The following is a 23,362-nucleotide window of genomic DNA, read 5'->3' as shown; positions in this document are numbered from 1 at the left end:
AAGGGAAACAATTAAATTATTAATATGTTAGTGCATTAACATTTTAGTCACTTTTAAAACATTCACTGGTTCCATTTTCTCAAATGTGAAGATTTGTTGCTTTACCTTGTACATTAATAGTAAACTGATTATAAGGATTTATGTTTTTCTGACATATAGAAACAGTGATTAATTGCCAGATTACGCATTAATGAAAATAAACATTAACTGCAACCCTAGATGAAAGTTTATATTTCCAACCTCGTTTGTTTCGGCAATTCTGTTCCTGACAGAAATCTTCCCAGTCTGGTTGCCATGGATACAGCCACAGAGTTAGCATCAGGCTCCTCCTTACATGTGCTGTAATTGTAATGTCCCAATGCATATCTCTATAGGACACATTTACACCCACACAGGAATGTAGGCTATTGTACATGTGAAAAAATGTCGATACAGACAGAAGTCATCACAAGAATAACGCACACCTGCATACTAAACAGTACACACACAAACACAAACATGCATACGTATAGACACACACACAGGTTACGCTAGCGATGAGTTATGAATAGTGTGTGTTATGTGACCTGGATTTCAGTAGCTAGCGTGAAAGCTGCTTCGAAAGCTCACGTGAGCGCAGAACATGCTGCAGGGATGCCTTAGTCCCTGTGCACACAAAATAATTATGGATGGACTTGGACACACACCCACACATACACACACACACACACACACAGAAAAAACGACACACTGTCAAATGCGCCTAATGAAAAATGCAGAAATGACTTGTTTTGTCTGATTTGGCACATAAACAAGCTAATGTTGTGTGATCCCCTGACCCACACTCCTCTTCACAGTTACATATTCCTAACCCTTTGAGCACTCTGTTTTCCAACAACTCACATGCTTAGTATCATATAATGAGATTAACTTTGGGACACAAAAACACTGATATGCACTCACACACACACACACACACACACACACACACACACACACACACACACACACACACACACACACACACACACACACACACACACACACACACACACATCTCCCTATCTGTCTCTTGCCTTCTGTCTGTCTCTCACCATCCCTGTCCCTATCTCTGCAGTAACCCTTATATGTGGAAAATGAAGCAGAGATCTCCCTTGGGGTGGGATGAGTGTGGGTTGCCAAATCCTGAAGGATGATGACATTTGAAAGGTGTTATACACTCCAGTGCTGAACGGGTGCTGTGGGGCAGAGAAGGCAATAATGGAGTTAAAGCTTGTGGTTTACCTCCTTTCTCCAAACCAACTTACCAAGATTGGCGGTAAAACAAACCAGAAGGGTTAAGGATGCACTTTTAGAGGTGTACAACAAACATTTGGAGTTCATTTTACACTGCATATCCTTCTTCCACATCTCATGTTAGCATTTTTTATGTTTTTTCATCCTCCCAAAGTTCTTTTCAGTGATGCCAAAGCTGATGTTCTCAACGCTGGTGTTGTTGACAAATGTAAATCGATAAATGAAGAATTTCACACAACTTTTTTTTTTTTTTATTTTTTGGGTCTTTTCCCTTTATTAGACAGCAGATAGATATGAAAGGGAGAGAGAGCTGGGGAATGACACGCAGCAAAGGGCAGCAGGTCGGATTCGAACCCTCCGCCACTGCAGGACTCAGCCAACATGGGGCGAACCCCCTTGTCGGGTGAGCTAGAGTCTTCCCCAACATAACTTTTGCAATAGGAAATATGCTTTATTGACCCTTTGCAATACTTTGCCACTCAATGGGTCTGATGCTCCTGTAGAAAGTACAAAAGAGCTTTGGTTTGAAGATAAAGTGACTTGCCCAGCACTTCTGGCTGCAGCTGCTCCATTAGCCTCTAATACACTCTGATCTTAGCCATGACCCATGTCCCAGGTCATCCAAGAGAGCTACAGGTGCGTACAGTACTGTTTGATACTGTATCTTGAACTGAATAGAGGTCTGCAGCATATATAGGTCACTGTGCCCTCAGCTCTCCCTCTCCATGCTCTATCTTTATCTCTCTTGTCCCCTCTCCTCCTCACTCTGGCTGCTGCTAATATGTGAAGTCAGATGAAGAGGCTTTTCTCCCCTGGCTCTCTTCCTGAATCATGCAGTGCAGCTTCAGACATCAGAGGGCTTTACAGGAAGGCAGCTCCATCTACTGTATGTGTGTGTGAAAGTGTGTTCACACAAGCAAAGCAGGTTAAAAATGCAGTGATTTTCCTGCAAGAAAGAAGCAACAGAAAATCGTAAAAGGGAAGAAGCCGAGTGTGTGTCTGAGAGAGTAAATAGTATTGTCAACAAATCCTATGAAAAGAACGAATCCTACCAATAAGTAGGCTATTGCCATATATCTTCCTCTGTGCTATAAACCCCCAATTCTGGTCCAACACCACTATCACATTTCATGACAATCCATCCAATAATTGTCAAGGAATTTGTAAAACCACAAACCTCAACTTCATGGTAGCGCTAGAGGAAAACTCAGAGGATCACCAAAGTTATTAATTAGGATTTCTTTTAACCATGAGTGTCAATCCATCCAACACCAAAAATACTGGATACAACTTTAACCTGCTGGTGGCACTAGAGGAAGTCAGAGGGAGTTTCAAAGGTCACCAAAGATTCATCCTATGGGGTCCATGAATGTCTGGCAATCCATCCAATAGTTTAATTTCATTCTGGACCAAAGTGGTACACTGACTGGCTGACATCCCAATAGACCTTTTTTATTAACATCGACACTGTAGTTTATTTTATGTCAATCCCACATACACTCTCTTCCTGTTGTAAATACATGCTAGTGTACCAAATGTGTATTAATCCTCAACTGAAAATAGTACCCGACATATGCAGTATTTAGTCCTAGTTGAATAGCTACAATGCCCAGCCATTTGAGGAAATGACTTGGGCCTAGGTGTTATTAAAAACATGAAACCATAGGGTAGGAAAGTGAAAAGTATTGAGAGACAGACTAACGCTTTGTTGGTTTTGGTCTTTTCATGGAATATTTTTTGATCGTACCAAAAATACCAAATAACACCAGCGTTTTTTTCTTCAACAAGCTTCCTCTCCCACACTTTATGTCAAAGTGAGAGATGTAACACTGAAGAGAAATCAGAGTTGGTTAACCATGCTCTACTTCTACATTACTCTCATTCTGTGTGTCTCTCTCCCTTTCAGTCTATGTCACTAATTCCATGTTTTTCTTCTGTTCCTCTCTCCAGTGATGAATTATTGAATATGAGGCATCCCATTTTAGACTCTCTGGGTAGTCAAAGTTATTTTGTGTTTGCACGCTTCACATCCAGTACAGGTTGTCTGTGTCCTTTTTGTGTGTGTTACAGTAATGTGGGCCAAGATGCACAGAATGTGTGTTAAAACCCACCAGAGGGCAATGGAAGATAAAGATGGAGACATTTGCAAAACCCTTTTTTTTCTCTCCCACTTCAGCTGTGTTTTATGTCAGTCACTGACATACTTTCTCACTTCATAGCATCCCCCTCTCTCTGAATCATCTGCATCTTTGTTGTCTCAAATGGTTTTTCCCAGACATTTCTGCTTTATCTGCTGTTAAAGGCCTTTATATTTGAAAGCATGCAGCTTTGACATTAGAAGAAATTGTAAATCCCAGAACTGTAGCCCAGGCATTTATTTGCTTTAATCTTATAGTTTAATGTGAACGTTTTTTTTTTTTTTTTTTCAGAGACCACCATTGGAGACTTATTAAATGTAGTTTATTTGTCATGATTAGTACTACTCAGCTTGTAAAAACAGTTGTTTATAGTAATCTCTTCTTTGGCTTGGAAGGGAGTTTCTAAAGTCTGAGAAAATAATACTGATGCTTTTATAAGTACAGGCTGACAACAGAAAGCCTGTATTATAAACTGTGGGCATGTACTTTGAAAGACATGGGCTTATACCAAGAATGGGAGGTCTCACAAAGAGATACTATTGAATTGAATGATGGGAAATGTAGGATGCAGGGTTTTTTATTCTAGTCACTAAAATTAAGCAAAACTGCTTAATAAAGGAAGATTTCCAACAACCACTGGTTATCCCCTGGTGCTGACCATTATAACAAATTTTACAGAAGGAAATGAGACAGGTGGTGGTGAATTTCAATAACCGAGACCCAGGCCTCCATTTCAGTTGTCCTAGTGTCCTTCCTCCCTTCAACACGTTCTGATTTGTGTGTGTGTGTGTGTGTGTGTGTGTGTGTGTGTGTGTGTGTGTGTGTGTGTGTGTGTGTGTGTGTGTGAAGCTTTATCTTCTGTTCCCCTATAATTTACCCTGAATTGCAAAGGCATGCTTGACTTTCTGATTGAAATGGCTCTCAGTAAGCCTTTAATTACAGGCAGGGGTCTCAGAGCCATTTAGGCATTAAGTGAGTATGTGTGAGTGAACACACAGAGATCCATGTACATTAGATAGACAGATAGATAGACAGATAGATATATATATATATATATATATATATATATATATATATATATATATATATATAGATAGATAGATAGATAGATAGACAGAGATATAGATAGATAGATAGATAGATAGATAGATAGATCACAGTAACCAGCAATAAAAAGTACAAGAGGATAAATGGAGGAAGAAAAAGCAAGTTATAGGAGGTTGAAATGTAGTAAATGCAGTGTGAAGAGTGCATTCATTTGCCCCTTGCAAATGAATGAAGAGTGGGATGATGAGTGATGGTGAGGTAGTAAGAGATTGAAAGAACAGAGAGAGACATGACAAAGAGGGGGGAAGGGATAAAAGAGGAGTGATACAAAAAGGGAAAGCAAGATCAGAGAGACTGAGGAGTGGTGTTTGAGACATGAAGGCATGCAGAGAGCGAGAGAGAGATTTAATAGGGTGAGAAAATGAAGAGAAAAGCCTTATCTAAAACTAATGGACTAGGATGTAATATGAGGGACTTTCTGTCTTTTTGTTCTTACAGATAAAAAGAATACACCCTGGCCTAGATATATTACAGTCAATATGAAATCATTTCTGCATGTGCAGTTGTCCAAGCCAATGACTAACAGGCATGTTAATGCATCTCATCACACACACACACACGCTAACACACATACACAGATGTAAAAGTTGCCTGTGATCTTGACTTAGCATTCAAGGTTGAGGCTAGCAGGAAAGATAAATTAATTAAACTGCATTAACTTATTTTGGCTATTTCTTGGGAGCTACAGAAAAAAGATGTGAACACAAGATTGATATATCATCACATTTTAAGCAAACTTCTTTGTTGTTGTTATTATAATTAGTGATTACACACTAAGTTCACAATACATCTTTAGTTATAAAGTTTGCTTAAAATTGAATAATTAACAATAGAAATTGCAACCTGCTTTTACTGACCTCGGCTGGAACATTCATGTATATTAGTAATTGTGCTTGGGTAGCAACATGTCTTTGCCTTGAGTACCACGTTTGTAAAAAGGTAAAGACCAAGAGTCAAGTGGACGGTGTCATGGTAAAGATAGTGAGCTACATAAGTCATGCTCTCTCTAATGGAGGACGAGGGATAATTGGGTCATTTCATCACGGCTGAGTGAGTGTTGAAAGGTTAGTGACTTGATGGGTTAGACCCTCATCAACAGTTACAGAGTATCCACAAGGCATCTATACTTCTACAAGACATGAGAGAGAAGTACAAACTACAATTGGTTTCTATTTGTCAGCCACAAACAACTTTTTACGTGCAGACATGTTGGCAAACAAGGATACCGCTGTGAGTTCATTCGCCCTGAGAGAGCTGTCTGCACACAACAGCTCTGTGCAGTGAAAGAGACTGTTACTGGAGTGAAATAGATTTATTTAAGAACAAGATGTCTGAACGCCTACAGCGTGCCCCTCTGCCACTCACCACAGACTCCCAACACATCTGTTACAGCAACACACACACACACACACACACACACACACACACACACACACACACACACACACACACACACACACACACACACACACACACACACACACACACACACACACACATCTTAGCCGCATGTGTGTGTGCTTGACATGGGTAGCCTACACACCAAGCTGCTTTCACCTATCACGTCCTGCCAGATGAGATCTGTTCCTCTGTCTCTTCTTCTCTGCTTTTTTCCTTCTTCTTCTTCTTCTTCTTCTGCTTCTTCCACTCCCACCGATCCTGTCCTCTGCTCTCCCATTGCCATGGCCATGGATAACATAGATGAGGTTGGGATTAAAGCTCTGTATTCTCATGTGTATTTTCTACATGTTGCATCACAATTAGTGCTAAATTCAGGACTGAATTAATGCTAAAAATGGAAAGACTTCGCAATGTTGACGTCTTTTAAAGAAAAAATTGTGTAACATTGGCTTACTACTCACTCTGAACAACCTTTATAATCCAGTAGGCATCATGGTTGACAACTTAAACTCAAGTATTATATCTACATCGAAAGAAGTATTGTGACATATTCATATTTTTGCTTATATACCACCAGCATAATACATGATGCAATGCAGTCAGCTAACTGGTCTTGACACAGAGCAAACCCAGCAATCGTGTGTTGGGTCTTGTTGAGCCATAACTGAGTGTCTGTTGCCAACCTGGTTCTGTGGTTTTGCAAGAGTCAGGGATTGCTGTCTCTCATCAGCCCTCCTTGAGAGTATGACTCCAAAATATTCAGGTGTTTTCTCAGGATTATTGAAAGCCAGGGTGGGAAATGTAGAAAATGTAGGAAAGTCTCTAACTGATGTGGAAATTGATGTTCCAGGCTGAGGTAAAAGTGAGTACACACAAAAACAAACATTAACAAATTTAGAGATAAGTGACAGTCTGTGTGTTGTTGTCTTCCAGGTGTTGTACCTGCAGCAGGCTGAGGTTACCAGGGAGCGGGTGTATGCTATGCACCAGTCCAGCATCGATGGGGTGGAGGACATGTCAGCACTGGCTGAGCTGCACGAGGCCGCCATCATGCACAACCTGTACCAGCGCTACCAGAAGGATAACATCTATGTAAGTGCATTCAGATAGACAAGTGTCTATGTGTTTTTAAGTATGTGTGAGACGGTGGATGTATGTTACCAAGCATGTGTTTACATTATGTTTATGTCTTGATGTGCCCCCCCTTTTCATTTTCCAGAAATCTTCGCATGCATGAGGCTTTTAGTGGGAAACACAAATCATCTTATTAGACACTACTCTGAGTGGAATAGGTAGAGAAGCTGAGAGAGAAAGGCTTAGAACGTGAGAATATTGTGGTAAATCAAATCAATGGTTTTAACATCAAACAAACAAATCTCTAAAAAAAAAACTATAATCCTTAAGATTTTAATCTCAGTTGATTTTGCGACATGCACGATGACAAACAATCACACTTTTACTGCACATTATTGCAGTATAGACTGAAACTGAATGACAACACACTAAAAGGACTAGAAACAGCAACAAACACATGCATGATTCTTGTTTTGTGTACATATATGCTGTAAATCTGATGCAGTGTAGTATCAAATGCTCTGCTGTGTTTCTCAGATGCCACTATTGACTCAATAGTCACAATAGAAATTAAGTGTCTGCAATAAATAGAAGCATTAGCTGATGTCAATAAAACTCCATTACCCACCTTGCCTTGTGGGTTTCATCTCACACGTGAGCATTGATGACATAGAAAGACCATATTTTCTGTTTGTGGTCATAGATGGTGAAAGTCGGCCATCTGCAATGCCTGAAAACCTGAAAGATTACCAGACAACAGACCAATAACAGCCTCCCTGAGTGTGACCTAATCTAGATGATGAAATACCATCCATACATGGATTTCCCTTAAGCTGATCATAAGAATTTACCCTGCATGGGTCAGCTCTCTGTGTCACTACAGTGCGCCTATGCATTTTTCTGTATACTTGTCCTTCAGCACAGTTTTATATGTGTGGCAGACAAATTGCACTGACAGGGTAATATGACACGATGGAGGGAATGCTGACCTCCAATTTTTTTGTTTCTAGTACAGAAGGATGGAAAGCAAGGTGACGGTTACAGCACAAACAGCTCAAAAATGCAAATCTAGTCTATCTCCTCTATCATCTCACTGATTTGAACTCAGCTTTCTAACAAAAATCTGTTGATTCATCACTTGTCAGTCCCAATGTCAGATTTCCACCCTGCTGTGTTCCCTTATCCTCCAATCCAGATTAATATCAATACAAGACTGCTTTAAATGTCACATATTGGTACTGTATGTGTTCCTGAGAGCTTGTTGTTTGCATATCTGTTAGCGCTTTTGATGTAAGTGTGCGGGAAAAGTGGAAAAAAAAACAAAGAAGAAGCACATAAACATAAGATACCAAATGCTAAAAAATGTATACAGTTACACAACCTAAATAGTTACTTCTTGACTGTGTTCAGACTAATATCGGCAGCATCCTGGCAGCCGTCAACCCCTACAAGCAGATCTCAGGTCTGTATGACCCAGAGAGGGTGGAGCTGTACTCCAAGCACCATATAGGGGAGCTCCCTCCACACATCTTTGCAGTGGCCAATGAATGCTACCGCTGCATCTGGAAACGTCACGACAGTCAATGTGTCCTCATCAGGTGAGTATCAACCATGGAGGAGTGAATATGCTGGTTTACCTCTAATACATGCTTTGACTATCTTTCAGTCTATCTCCAAAGCCATCAGTCCATCTTAAATCCTGTGTCACAGGGGACTGCAGCCTATCCCAGCACGCATTAGACGAGGGGGTAGTTCCGTTTTTAGAAAATCCAACAATTCCTACTGTCCTACTTACGCAGATTACACATGCTCTAAATGTTTGCTTCATCTGGTTTCTTGTTGACAGTTAGTAAAGAAGATCAATACCCTCAGCCAGGAGACAGTTAGCTTAACATAAAGACACTTTGGTTTTTGTACGTTTTAAACAAACAAGATATTATATGTTGATTAGTGAGCTTTAGAGGAGCTGGTAGGTGGATCTTTTTCAGCTTGAAGTAGATAAGCATTTCTACGTTTCAGACATATCGATTTCTGTCGGTGTTTTAGAGAGAGGGAGACCGAGCTAAGATCAAGCTGATGAGGATGAAATAGAGATCGCATCTGCCTTGGTGTTGTAAATTACTAAACGGCATCCCTCCACCTATAGCAATCCCCAATAACCTGCTCCTGGCCTGCTAATCTGGTAGTAGGGTCAGACATCTGATCTAAACCTGTTTGAGTCGTGACTCACTCGGATCTTTCACCCGACTCTTTAAATTCTCTACTCTAAATCTCTAGTATCATTAACTCGGATCAGTTGAGTCCTACTACAATTCAGTCTAAAATGATAACAGTGCCACACACACAAACCTCTTGCAACATTAGTTACTACATCAGCTGCCAAAACCTTTAACTTACAATTTCGTAGGTAACCACAACTCCACAAGTCAACAATTAATTCAAATCAAATCAAAAAATGAATTTATTCACTACAGGCATTTCTCCGTTCCTGTTTCTATGTCTACATTGAAAGCCTATATATTGCTTAGGCTACACTAAGTTAAGACAATAAATAAACAGTCTGGCTCAAAATGATTTCTTTCCCGTGATTAACTGGCTCTCCTGTGAGCAGCTGCATGAGGTGGCAAGTAGGACTGAGTTTCCTTGGCGATTTAGCATTGCTGACTCAAGTGACTCAGTTTAGTGAGTGACTCAGAATAACCCGAATACTTAAAAGGAATCGAGTTTGCCAGGCCTAATCTGATCATGCTTTCAATTACACTCAGGCTTTGTCCCTCCTGATATTCTAATTGAGATAGACTGGGAGTTAATGCAATATCTCTGAGAGCTATCAAACCTTGATATCAATTAAACGACCAGACCAGTTTGAGACATGGGAATGTCAGAGAAGGTCACAGTGTATTTAATTAAATTGGGTTGTGTGTGTGTGTGTGTGTGTGTGTGTGTGTGTGTGTGTGTGTGTGTGTGTGTGTGTGTGTGTGTGTGTACTACAGTGGTGAATCAGGGGCAGGGAAGACGGAGAGCACTAAACTGTTGCTTCAGTTCCTGTCGGTGATGAGCCAGAACTCAGCCGGGACTTCTCCATCGGAGAAAAGTACACGAGTGGAGCAGGCCATCGTACAGAGCAGGTACAGATGAGCAAAATGAAGACAACACACTCTTTCCTGTTCCTTGACTATTACTGCCCGAGCTGTTTTAGGGTCTTTTGGAACAAGTCTGAGTCCAGTCTAAACTCAATTGAAAGAAGTCCAGGGTAAGCTTTAAGTTTTGTCGTAGAAAATATCAAGGATTAATATTTAGTTTCGTAAAATAGTACAAAAACTCACACATTTTCCAAGTAGAAACCTTTAGATGTCTATGTTTTGTCCAATTAACTTCCACAAACCCAGTTATTCATGTTACAGTGATATTAAACGGAGAAAAACAGTATCCTCACATTTGAGAGGCTTTTTGCATCAAATGTTTGCCATTTGCTTAAAAAATTAAAAGCATTACTCGATTGTTAAAAATAGTTGCAGATGAATTTTTAGTTTTTAGTTACCCCAGAATGTGACTTTGCGCTGGGTCATTATGGTTAAGTTTAGGCAAGAAAAAGTGAGCGTTATGCGCCGACGAAAGTTTAGGCACCAAAAACGACTAGTTAAGTTTAGGAAAATATTGTGGTTTGTATTAATTTTAATACAGAGTGGTGGTGATGGCGCAGAGGATTTAACACATGCCTTTGGTATGGGAGATCTGTGTTCAGTTCCCACTGCAATACATCAACCAGTGTGTCCCCGAGCAAGACACTTAACCTCTAGTTGCTACAGAGGCGTGCAATCTCTGATATATAGCAATTGTAAGTTGCTTTGGATAAAAGCGTCAGCTAAATGACATGTAATGTAATTTAACAGTCTCAAAGAACATGCAGGAACTCCGCTCCCCGGCTGTAAGCCATGTTAACGCCCACCAATCCTCCCCGACCACCGCCCTACACAGCGTTCTTATACAGCAGCAGTCAATGTGGTCCACACAGCAAAAAAAAAGTGGAAATCATACGAATTACAGTGCTTAACTTTTCATAGCTTTTCGAACATATGGTTCATAAGAACAGGCTGACTGCATGCACAGATTAAATTAAAGAATAAAAAGAATGCACTAACTGCAGGTTTTTACTCTGTGCAGTCCGATCATGGAAGCGTTTGGTAATGCTAAGACTGTTTACAACAACAACTCCAGTCGCTTTGGGAAATTCATTCAACTTCACTTCTCTGAGGGCGGCAACATCCAGGGAGGCTGCGTCATTGACTGTATCCTTATATGTATTTAAAAATAAGTAGGCTATTGTGAAGAACTCACATTTTATCGTTGTTTCCTTGACTCTCTACCTTTCAGATTTACTGGAAAAGGTAACCATGTCTGCGGCCTGTTCATATCAAGTTATAATTCATTCAAGTGATTTGTCAGTTCTTCATTTTAATTCAGAATGAAATGTTAATGGTGGCTTTGCTGCATTGGTTTTGCTGTAGAACCGAGTGGTGCGACAAAATCCTGGCGAACGAAACTACCACATCTTCTACGCTCTGCTGGCGGGAGCTAACAAAGACCATAAAAGTAAGGAAAAGCATACAAATATTCAAATATCAACAGTGTCTTAAGTTTAATGTGTCTGGTGTATTTTTAAACAGTACATATACAACATATGGTGATACGATCTATAGCAGCTGATCATGTTATAAATAAAGCATGTTTATGTAATTTCAGTGCAACTTTTCCAAACTATATCTAAGTGCAGTTAAGTGTCTCAATGTGCATCTCTCCCAATATCACCCTGACATATATTTCCTCTATCAGGCCTCTACTTCCTGGAGGACCGTCCTGAATCTTTCCACTACCTCAGCCAATCAGGATGTATGAAGGACAAGAGCCTGAATGACAAAGAACTGTATAACAGTGTTATGGTCAGTTTGACTGCATTTACAGACAAACTGGGCAATAGCTGTCTATGCACATTAGTTAAAGGGGACATATCATGAAAAACTCACCTTTTCACATTCATTTGGGTATCTTGAGTGCCTACCAATCTACAAACTGTCAAATAAGACAACCCAGTTAGTTTTTTTTGGGCTATAGATCAGAAAACGTGGGATTCAACAAGCTATCAGATTTGGCTCCCCTTCCTATGTGGCGTGCAGGCTCATGAGAATATACTGCCCCCATCCGAATATTTTCCCTTCCCACTGCTTGAGAACTACCTTTGCAAATGTGCGCCATTTTTTTCTCACAAGCCGGGAGGAGGGGCGTAAAGAGACAGGCGCTAAAAGGTAGTGTTTCAGACAGAGGTACAGGCATATACAGGCAGACAGTGTGAGAAAAATTAGGTGTTTTTGAACATTAAAGTGGAAAGTAGAAACCCAAAATACCAGCATGAACCTGAAAAGGAGCATCATACTGTATGTCTCCTTTAACTAGTTAGATGATGACCTTTTCTACATTACCATGGTAACAACTGACTGTAAAATTGCCCTATATGTTTTTACCTCTGCCAGGTTGTTTTTCCCTTTGTTAGTCTTATTTGTCAGCAAGTTATCAACATATTCCCATTAAATTCATTACACAAAGGCATAGTGAAGGACAAAAATGGTAATTATGATCTGAATTTGGGTATTGTTTAACCATAACTACAAAAGTAACAGATTTAGAGACCTAATTCCAAACCCTATGGGGATATTTGCAGCCTGCAAATAGCATACTATAAAATACAACTGATAGAAATAATGTCACATAAAAGTCACCAAAATCTGCACTCATTTTTTTTTTTGTAAAATAAACAGGGAATCTGTCGATTTGTGCAGTAAAATTCAAAAACACCATTTATCAAACCTTTGTAAGATAGTGCATTGATGCAGAATCAGCAACCATACTTTATTCCTTTTATCTTCTCACTGAGATAACAAGTGTTAAAAGCACCTCTTCCGTTGGTAGCATCTAATTTCTTTTGCTGTGCTTATTTCTGCATGTAGGAGGCGCTGAAAGTGTTAGAGTTCACAGAGGAGGAGATCAGAGACATGTTTAAGCTGCTGTCAGGAGTCTTACAGCTGGGAAACATTGAGTTCATGACTGCAGGAGGAGCCCAGATCACCACCAAGCAAGGTCAGTGCACGGCTCCGGTAAAATGAGTTGGGGGGAAAAGCCAAACTTAGAAAGATGTTTTGCATATGTGTAAGACATCTTTGTCCATCTTTCAGTGGTCACTGACTCCAGTGAGCTGCTGGGCCTGGATGCCTTCCAGCTGTCTGAAGTCCTGACTCAGCGCTCTATAATCCTCAGAGGAGAGGAAATCTGCTCCCCACTCACCATAGAGCAGGTCAGCATATATCACACATAAATCCACACATTTGTTCTCCCCCTGTTGATCAATCTCTGGTTCTTCCTGACACACTCACACACCCCTTGGGTTTCCGTCTCATCCTTACAGGCCGTGGATTCCAGGGACTCTGTTGCCATGGCGTTATATTCCCAGTGTTTCTCCTGGATCATCCTCAAGATCAATCAGAAGATCAAAGGGAAGGAAAACTTTAAATCCATCGGCATCCTTGACATCTTTGGCTTTGAGAACTTTGAGGTCAGAACTTTGACCTGTTTTGCTGGAAAGCTGTTTTCTAAGTACCACACACACACACACACACACACACACACACACACACACACACACACACACACACACACACACACACACACACAAATGTCAAGCATTGTTGCTTCATCTTGGTGGAAAGTCCAGATGTTACAGTCTTTGTCTCTCATTAAACACATCTGTGACATCTGTCTGTATATATATATATATATATATATATATATATATATATATATATATATATATATATATATATGACGTGTCTGTGCTTCCAGGTGAATCGGTTTGAGCAGTTTAACATCAACTACGCCAATGAGAAACTTCAGGAGTACTTCAACAAGCATATCTTCTCCCTTGAGCAGCTAGAGTACAACAGGTGAACTTCTAAATACAGTACAGTATATCTTCACAACCCTGCATTAACAAAAGACTTGCATATAAGGTAGTCAGTTTGTTAGTGAGTTCATTAGTTAGGTGTCTTCAATATAACAATATGAAAAATATAAAATACAATTTTAAGGGATCAAGTAAAAACAGCATTAGGTCCAAACAATAATCTTGTGCTATACAGAAAAAGCTATTATTATCTAACTTCTGCTGAAATTTGACACAAATCATGCAAGTTCGACAGTATTATTTATATTTGTTTCTTTATTTTTATTTTATTAACCTTTATTTTACCAGGAAATAATCCCATTGAGATTCCGAATCTCTTTTTCAAGGGAGTCCTGGCCAAGACAGCAGTATAATAGTTCCATATTAAAATATACAGTGAAAAACAAACAACATAAAACAGAAAGACAGTTGGCAATTTAACATCATCTCAACATAATCACCAGCAGCGCTCAGTAACAGCACATGTGCATTTAGTACTCAAATAATCCTTTATCCTAATTTTAAACTGTGTCATTGTTGGTAGGTAGTCTAATTTAAGATGATTCTGCAATTTATACCAGGATAAACATTTATTGTTAGGTGCTCAACTGTGAAACAAACAGAACATGAATATGCCAAAGTAATTAGATTGCTTTTCTTTTTGCCAAATGAGCACAGACATTCAGGTGGTGTCCGAGATATTCAGGTTGTGTGTTTGTCCGAGGAGCTTTTTTCAACCAGTATGTACAGGTTGTGCAGTGATATAAAGTTACAGTAAATAAATACTGAAAAAGTTTTTAATGTACAACTGTTTGTGTTTACTCTCCACAGGGAAGGTGTCCAGTGGGACGCCATAGACTGGATGGACAATGCAGAGTGTCTTGATCTTATAGAGAAGGTAGGAAATTGACACATCGTAACTTTGTAACATGAACATTAGTTTAGAGCTTTCATAATGTCAGTTAGTGCCCTTTTTAAGTTGGGATGAAAAGAGTTCAAATAAAGGCTGTGTTGGACGCCTCAGATACTCTCTGGAAACTGTCTTAGAAAGTGGCGTGGATTTCATGAAGCTGATGCAATAAACATGATGTTTTTTTCCCCCCTCTCTCTTAGAAACTGGGCTTGTTGGCACTCGTGAATGAAGAGAGTCGATTCCCCAAAGGAACTGACTTCACTCTGCTGGAGAAGTTGCACAGCAGACACTCAGTGGGTTACAGAATTTACACTAACAGCATTTATTATTTAAAAAAAAGTTGAGCTCAGTATTAAACTTCACATAATATTTAATTTTTGTGCTATTTTCCTGTTTTCTGCAGACAAATCCTTACTACGTCAAGCCCAGGCTTGCTGATCATCAGTTCGGTATTAAACATTATGCCGGGGAGGTAAGTCACTTCATGTCAACGTATGGTATTTGTTATTGTTGTGAAGTCTGGGAGATTTATGATAAACCTTTCTGTCTATGTCAGGTCCTGTATGATGTTCGAGGGATCCTGGAGAAGAACAGAGACACCTTCAGAGACGACATCCTAAACATGCTAAAGGACAGCAGGCAGGACATTCACTTCCACTAAATAAATAGTTTATTGGGACTGTTATAAGTTCTGACATACGTTTTACGTAATGGTTTAATTTTTTGTCATTCATTAAACTGATATGAATCTTTGATGCAAATTTGTTCTACATATTACAATTACTAGTATTACAATTTCATTGTTGGGTAAAAACTATAATCCAAAATCATTGAAATGTCTGGGACTGAAACATATAGAATTGTGTTTTGGACAATGTATGCTGGGCCCAAGAACCTAAACCTTCTCAACCTAACTCATCTAAAATTTCATCAAGAAATGTTAACTTTTCATAGTGTTATGCAAAGAGTATAGGAAAACAGTTAATACTTTGCTGAAAAATGTCTATATTTTTGACGGAATTGTTTCTTTCTTAAATTGATCATCATCAGTATTTCTACTGACATAACTTATCATGTGTAGGTGTGTAATCCATCATGTTTCTGTTGCCTCTCAGACTGGACTTCATCTACGACTTGTTTGAGAAGGTCGGCAGCAGGAACAATGAGGAGAAGATGGGAACGGCCAGACGCAAACCCACCGTGAGCTCCCAGTTCAGGGTGAGTGATGCCAGCAGTTTATTAGATGCCCAACGTAATGAGCAACTCATAACAAAAGATGTAAAAGTCAGCACCACAGCGAGCGGACAGAAAAGTTGTGCTAGGTCTTACAAATGTCAGAAATTTGTGAAAATGCCCTTCATGTTTTCCCAGAGCCCGAGGTGACGTCTTCAAAAGTTCTATTTTGTCCAACACACACAGTCCAAAAATCCAAAGACAATCACTTTATAGTGATGACTATCAAAGAAAAGCAGCAATTCCTCACATTTTAAGAAACTGGAAGCAGTTAATATTTCATTTTTCTTTGATAGATAACTTAAACGATCAATGTCTGTCGCTCAACTAATAAAATTGACTAGTTGTTTCAGCCCTACTAAGACATAAGAGCCAAAGATGAACTCTTTAAAAAGACCATTTTTAAGTGTTTTCCTCTCTTACCGATCATTGAAGGAGTTAAGATGGTCATTTTGTTCACTGCCATACGAAAGAAATGCACAAACATTTGATTATTTTCCTTTCTCTGTCTCCTCAGGACTCCCTTCATTCTCTCATGGCCACTCTGAGTGTATCTAACCCTTTCTTCATCCGCTGCATTAAGCCCAACATGAAAAAGGTCAGTCTGTTTCTGTCTAAGTTTCAAACTCAATTCTGTCTTAGAGGTTGATTGGCAATCACCTAATGAAGTTCAATGTTAAATAATCTTTCTTATTTTACTTGTAGAATCCAAGTGTGTTTGACCCAGAGGTCGTCCTGAACCAGCTGAGGTATTCTGGGATGTTGGAGACTGTGAAGATCCGTCGGGCCGGGTTCCCTGTCCGCAGAACTTTCAAAGATTTCTTCTCTCGGTAAGTGTCTCTAAATCTACCTTTATCTTATCTTTTATCTTATTTGTGTGCGTTTGTGTGTGTGTTTGTGCAATTGTCTTTGAATTTTTACACTTCCTTTTTCTTTTCTGCCTGCCAGGTATAAAATCATTCAGAAAGAGAAATCATCATTATCAGTAGCAGCAGGAGATGATAAGAAGAGAAGTACAGACCTTTTAACCAAATATGACAAGACCAAAAAAGAGTGGCAGTTGGGCAAGACCAAGGTAAGATTTAATAGTTTTTGGCAAAACCCCTTTCAGACTCAATAAAGCTTTCATGACAGATGTTTTGAACCACCACCACTTGTAACAATACGTGATTAATACGTCATTTAATAGGTTTTCTACATTGCAATAGACATCTTCCAGGTAACCTTTCTCCTTTGTTCTGCAGGTGTTTATGAAAGAGTCTCTCGAGCAGCGTTTAGAGAAAGACAGGGATGAAATCCGACGCCAAGCTGCCATGATAATTCGAGCCCATCTACTCACTTTCTCTGCCAAGTAAGACCCTCCTAACAGGATCTAAAACAATTTGTGTGCCAGTTGTTATTCCATGTGTTTTGTACATTTTTTTTCTCCATTTTGTCCACAGGAAGCACTTCAAGCGTGTACGTGCCAGCGTGGTCACCCTCCAGAAACACTTCAGAAAGCACATCCAACGCAGACGCTTCGTAAAGCAACGTAAAGCAGCGCTGGTGCTGCAGAGACACAGGCGAGGTCAGGTGTCACGTACGCGAGTCCGAAAACTCCGAGAGGAGAAGAAGAAGAGGGAGGAAGAAGAGAAGAAGAAAGAGGAGGTGGAGGAGAAGAAGACGGCAGGCGAAGGGGAGCAGGAGGAAGCGAATGAAGGAGCAGAGAAAAAGGCAGAGTCGTCAGAGGAAAGTGCTGGTTCTTCTGTGCGTTTTCTCTCTAACTCCTAAACTCTTATACACAATGACATCGCATCTTATTCTCCTCCAGTTGATTTACAGAATAAAGCAAATGTTGATGCTTAATATGCCCCTTCTTTATCCTCCTCCTGTCTAGGATGAGGCCCGGCAGATGGAGGAGATCCTGCAGTTGGAGCGAGAGATCGAGCGCTTGCAAAAGAAGAGAGAGGACGAGGTGTCCCAGCTGTGTGAGTCCTCCAAACAGGAGCTGCAGCTGCGGCGGGACGCTGAGCTCAAACGGATGAAGAAGGAAGCGTCCCGCAAGGCCACGGAGCTCATCGACCTCCTGAATTTCGGAGGCGTGGACCCTTCGCTTGGACCAGTCGCGGCCAAGCCGGCCGCAGAGGCGAAAGCTCCAAAAGCTCCGAGTGCCACCAGAGGTGCGTCCAAAGAAGAGGAGGTGGACGAGGGCTTTCATGCTGAGGAGGAGTGCATCCCTCTGCCTGACTTCCCCCCTCCTGCTGAGACAGACGCTCCTATCGATCAGGACATATTCGCTCACCTCCCACCTCCCCCTCCTGCTTTCGCAGAAGGGACAGTGCCTCCTGCACCGCCTCCTCCCCCTCCTCTGCCTGCAGACGGTGCGCCTGTTGCTGGAATCCCTCCCCCACCTCCTCTCCCTCCGCCTGAAGATGGCTCCCCTGTCATTCCACCTCCACCTCCACTTCCTCCAGGAGAGGAGGAGAAGAAAGATGGAGCCAAGGCAGAGCCAGAGTGGAAGGTGAGCATGGTGGAGAGCCTTGGCGACGGGGAGGAGCCCATCTACAGCATGCCGGCTGACACCGAGTCAGATTACGACCAGGAGGAGGAGGACGGGTCCGTCACCGCCGGAGACGACAGCTCCATATCCGGGAGCAACCGCGGGAGCACCACCGTGACGGATGAGGAGCACCCGAGGAAGTCGACCTGCACCAACGCCAGCATCGAGTCCTACAGAGGCAGCTCTGACTCTGTGAGGACACACACTCACACGCATCCTCACACGCGAGCACGCAGATATGTATGAGCAGCTGTGCAGTGCAGATTTAAAATTTTACTCATTGTTGTTATAAATCTGTTAATGTTATGCACTTATACATAGTTTCTTGTCCATTTGTTATTATATGAAAGTAATATTTAATGTTATTGTATGATGTTGCAGTATGCAGACAGTGACGATGAACACGATGGCATGATGGACACTGACGAAGAAGTGACTAATGGCAGGGTGACATTGCTGAATGGAAATGGACCGCCATATTTCCACGGCTACCTCTACATGAAGGGTCGGTTTATATTATTTAAACTCAAAAGATGGTGGTCTCATTTTCATGTTCAGCCATCTCCACCTTTTGAATTGTATTATTATGACAATATCTTTATTCTCTGCTCCCTCAGCTGGTCTGATGATCCCATGGAGGAGGCGTTGGTGTGTGCTGAAGGATGAAACCTTCATGTGGTTCCGGTCCAAACAGGAGTCTCTCAAGTCTGGCTGGCTCTACAAGAAGGGAGGAGGGCTCTCCACTCTCTCACGGAGGTTGTTGTAGTTGTTACTGAGTGCAGCCTGCATGCTAATTAAACCACAATCTCTGTTGGAAGTGCTGTCCAGTACAATTTTGAATGATCTGTATGTAAATGAACTGTGTCCTGTTGGGAGCATATCTATGTCTAACCCTATGCATTAAGCCCTCTGCAGTGCTGAAAGACTTCAGGGTCCCTCTCAAGATGCTGTACTGTGACTTTAGTTCATAATCTACATCACAATCTAATCTATAGTTCATAATCTAAAAAAGTTAAAAGTTAAACATTTGAAATATATTAAGAATTACTGGGTTACTTTTCAGAAAAAGAGTTTGGTGCTTGGTTTTTTTTCATTCTTTCATAAACAACCTACACATAACACACTGCTCCAAATATTAATAAGAAAAGAATAAAATAAAACTATAAATGGCACATAACACAAACAAGGACATATGCATACAATTTACACATGACATGATCTTTTTAAATAAAGTAGCTTTATTTTACTTAATATTAAAAATGTTTTTACAGCAGATTTTGTGTATAGTTACTTCCATCCTTGTGTACATTTATGTACAGTATGACAGAGGTATTCTATATAAAGAAGCTAATTCCCTTTGTGTTCCAGATAAAAATTTAGTCAAACCTTATATATAAGGTCTAGAATAGATTGTCTTGGCCTTGTTTTCATTGGGTTCTCTTCTCAGAAACTGGAAGATGCGCTGGTTTGTACTGAGGGACAGCAAGCTGATGTACTACGAGAACGACAGCGAGGAAAAGCTGAAGGGAACCATCGACATCCGAGCTGCCAAGTAAGATTTTCATAAACGTCCAGTGCCAAAAAATACACAATCATTCCTTCACTGTTTCTGTTTTCAGCAGCTGCATGTTTCAGACGTGGACTGTTTGTGTTTTCACAGGGAGATAGTCAATAATCACGAAAAAGAGAACGCTCTGAACATTGTGACGGATGAGAGGACCTATCAGGTGTTTGCTGAGTCGCCAGAGGATGCAAGGTGTGGTGGAGACTTGAGGGATCTTTTAGATAACGACAACAAGTTACTGAGTAGATTCATATATTTAAACTTGTGATGACGCCTCTGTGTTTCTGTGCAGTGGGTGGTTTAATGTGCTCAGTAAAGTGCGTGTGTGCACTCCTGAGCAGCTGCTGGAGATGTCCCATGAACAGGCCAACCCAAAGAATGCTGTGGTCAGTCTCTAAAAACAACATGCCAATAACTTGTTATGTGTTAAGTTATTCCTCTGTCACAATACGTTTTCTGGCTTTTAATGTACAATGTGGCCTGATCTTTAAAAAGAAGGTCTCCCTGAAGTTACTGTAAGTTCACTTTGGGTTAAGTTAGATCATTTTATTTTTGCTAATATGTCACTGTAGCAATAGTGCACCATTCATTCACGTTTTATTTGTTCTTTACCTCCTTTCATCCTTCAGGGAACTCTTGACGTGGGGCTTATTGACTCCGTTTGTGCTTCAGACAACCCTGATCGGTAAGCTGGATCAGTGTTCATGTTTTTCAGATTCAATGATTTTTTCAGCAGAATTTAATAAACTTTTTGATTTTGGTGTCAGTTCCTCCAAATGAAAGAAAGAGAAAAGCTCTGTATAGACACTTTTCGCCAATTCTCACATTCTCAAAGAATGAATGGAAAAAATCTATTGTAGTAAATGCATCTATCTACTGAGTGTAGTGTCAGTAGACCATGATGCAATGCAACTCTATCTTGCATTTCAAAATTTAACAACAGACCTGTCATCCCTTTGTTTCTCTTACCTGGAAAACCTAATATGCAATCACTATTCATCTTATTTATACAACCCTTGATAATCAATAAGTATCTTAAGGTGGATTTTTGTATTTTAAAAGTCTATCTTTTGACTTTTGCAGGCCCAACTCTTTTGTCATCATTACGGCCAACCGTGTGATCCACTGCAACAGTGACACACCGGAGGAGATGCATCACTGGATCAGTCTGCTGCAGAAACCCAAAGGAGATGCAAGGATAGACGGCCAGGAGTTCCTTGTCAGAGGTGAGAACTCAAATCATCATTTTTTTCATCATTATAAGCCATGGAACACAGAGTAAGGTACAGATGGTGATAATTGGTGTTTTACATTGTGTGTCAGGGCCTTAGAAGAGATAGGAAGTCTGTTTACAGAAGATATACTTGCCACTATAATATCATAAATGAGACTCTGTTTATGTAAGATTTTTCATACGTTTTTTTTTATAAGTTTTCAAACATATGTTCTCAAGTAGAGAATACCTCATATTGTGACAAATTTCGGCTAACAATATCTCAATATGATATTTTGTCCCAGTACAAATAGACTTGGGGATAAATGATGACATTGAACCTTTGCATAACTCTACTGTTCCTGTACAAATTCCTTCACTTTCCCTCCCCTACTCCCTCCCTGCCTCTTCACCTTTCAGGCTGGCTCCAAAAGGAGATGAAGACGAACGCTAAGAGCACCTCCCTGAAGCTGAAGAAGCGCTGGTTTGTTTTGACCCACAACTCCTTGGATTACTACAAGAGCTCAGAGCGAAGCTCCTCCAAGATGGGAACTCTGGTCCTTAACTCCCTCTGCTCCGTCATTCAGCCGGATGAACGCGTCCACAGGGAGACAGGTGGGAAAAGAGAAGGGAAAGAAAAGGCGGAAGGGGCAGGTTTAATCCGGTATTAGACATAGGAGGGTTGAAGCTACATGTAAAGAGATAATTCTGGTTTTAACATTTATGTAGGAATGTATTAAGCTTGCTGACTGAGTCCTGTTTTTACAGGTTACTGGAACATCATCGTGTACGGGAGGAAGCATTCTTACCGCCTCTACACCAAGATGCTGAACGAGGCCATGAGGTGGACAGCTGCCATACAGGGGGTCATAGACAGCAAGACCCCCATAGAAACCCCGACTCTGCAGCTCATCAGAGACATCAAGGTAAAAAACACACACACACACACACACACACACACACACACACACACACACACACACACACACACACACACACACACTAAATCTAGCCATTTGAAATCCATCAACACACACTCACTCCTAAATTGAATTTGACCTTTGACCTCTCAGGACAACAGTGTGAACCCAGACATTGTGGAACAGATGTACAGGAGGAACCCCATCCTCAGATACACTCAGCATCCTCTGCACTCCCCTCTACTGCCGCTCCCATACGGAGAGGTCACCAGCCGTAAGTAAAACTCCACTTCAGCAACCTAACACCCTAAAAACAACTTTTCTTCTTCTGTTGCTTCCTTGTCTTCTCCTTCTGCTTTCACGATTTGTGTGCACAGTTGTTGTTTTTTTCAATTGCTAAACAACAGTGGGCACAACTGGAGTCACATGTGCAAAACTCTAACTACAGTCGGCACAGCAGCAGTTCATGTGGACCAATATCTAGTTCATTTTTCATTGCTTGAACACAGTTTTCAAAACTCTACACACTTATCCCATGACTTTAACCACAATGTGCACAACACTGTGGATTTACAGCATTTTGTTCAAATGCTAACACACTGCTGTCAAAACTGTTAACCATGCATTCAAAACAGAATAGATTTCAGTCTGGTGCCTATCAAACACTGCTGATTGGAATTTTAGCTGAAAGCCTAAGCAGGTGTCTTGTTTTAGACAAGTTAGTGAACATATACAGAATTTATACAGAGAAAGCTCAGAAAGCCTTTTTTGTATACAAACACCAAATAAGAATGAAACAATTCTACACTGTACTGTTTGAGAGAAACAGGTAAAAGAGCAAAGATACCAATATGTCCAGGTAAGATGTCTGAAGTTATCTACACAGCTATAAAAAAAGTGAAAAACACTATCTCTTTACAATAGTAAAACTGCATTCGTACTGTTTTCAGAAAGTAATGGAGGTGTAAGCAATGGAAACACCACATTCATTAGT

General features: G+C 40.6%; 1 protein-coding gene across 1 annotated transcript in view; it reads left to right on the top strand.

Annotated features, from left to right (window-relative positions):
- myo10l1 (myosin X, like 1) overlaps positions 1–23,362 on the top strand; it is a 34,225-nt gene that overhangs the window by 4,805 nt on the left and 6,058 nt on the right. The window contains exons 4-35 of the mRNA XM_028566368.1: positions 6,855–7,013; positions 8,406–8,593; positions 9,989–10,123; positions 11,160–11,284; positions 11,370–11,383; positions 11,504–11,588; positions 11,829–11,935; positions 12,998–13,127; positions 13,223–13,341; positions 13,453–13,599; positions 13,887–13,987; positions 14,818–14,884; positions 15,100–15,192; positions 15,303–15,371; positions 15,456–15,538; positions 16,015–16,117; positions 16,650–16,730; positions 16,838–16,962; positions 17,081–17,207; positions 17,377–17,483; positions 17,575–17,878; positions 18,009–18,863; positions 19,053–19,176; positions 19,289–19,427; positions 20,119–20,223; positions 20,332–20,427; positions 20,528–20,621; positions 20,865–20,920; positions 21,319–21,461; positions 21,869–22,063; positions 22,217–22,374; positions 22,522–22,642. Coding sequence (XP_028422169.1) covers positions 6,855–7,013; positions 8,406–8,593; positions 9,989–10,123; positions 11,160–11,284; positions 11,370–11,383; positions 11,504–11,588; positions 11,829–11,935; positions 12,998–13,127; positions 13,223–13,341; positions 13,453–13,599; positions 13,887–13,987; positions 14,818–14,884; positions 15,100–15,192; positions 15,303–15,371; positions 15,456–15,538; positions 16,015–16,117; positions 16,650–16,730; positions 16,838–16,962; positions 17,081–17,207; positions 17,377–17,483; positions 17,575–17,878; positions 18,009–18,863; positions 19,053–19,176; positions 19,289–19,427; positions 20,119–20,223; positions 20,332–20,427; positions 20,528–20,621; positions 20,865–20,920; positions 21,319–21,461; positions 21,869–22,063; positions 22,217–22,374; positions 22,522–22,642 — 4,555 coding nt within the window. The remainder of the gene's footprint in view (positions 1–6,854; positions 7,014–8,405; positions 8,594–9,988; positions 10,124–11,159; positions 11,285–11,369; positions 11,384–11,503; positions 11,589–11,828; positions 11,936–12,997; positions 13,128–13,222; positions 13,342–13,452; positions 13,600–13,886; positions 13,988–14,817; positions 14,885–15,099; positions 15,193–15,302; positions 15,372–15,455; positions 15,539–16,014; positions 16,118–16,649; positions 16,731–16,837; positions 16,963–17,080; positions 17,208–17,376; positions 17,484–17,574; positions 17,879–18,008; positions 18,864–19,052; positions 19,177–19,288; positions 19,428–20,118; positions 20,224–20,331; positions 20,428–20,527; positions 20,622–20,864; positions 20,921–21,318; positions 21,462–21,868; positions 22,064–22,216; positions 22,375–22,521; positions 22,643–23,362) is intronic.

Source organism: Perca flavescens, chromosome 20 (assembly GCF_004354835.1).
Source record: "Perca flavescens isolate YP-PL-M2 chromosome 20, PFLA_1.0, whole genome shotgun sequence".
In the NCBI taxonomy this organism is placed as follows: Eukaryota; Metazoa; Chordata; class Actinopteri; order Perciformes; family Percidae; genus Perca; species Perca flavescens.
The sequence above is the reverse complement of the archived record's forward strand: the minus strand, read 5'-3'. Positions and strand labels throughout refer to the sequence as shown.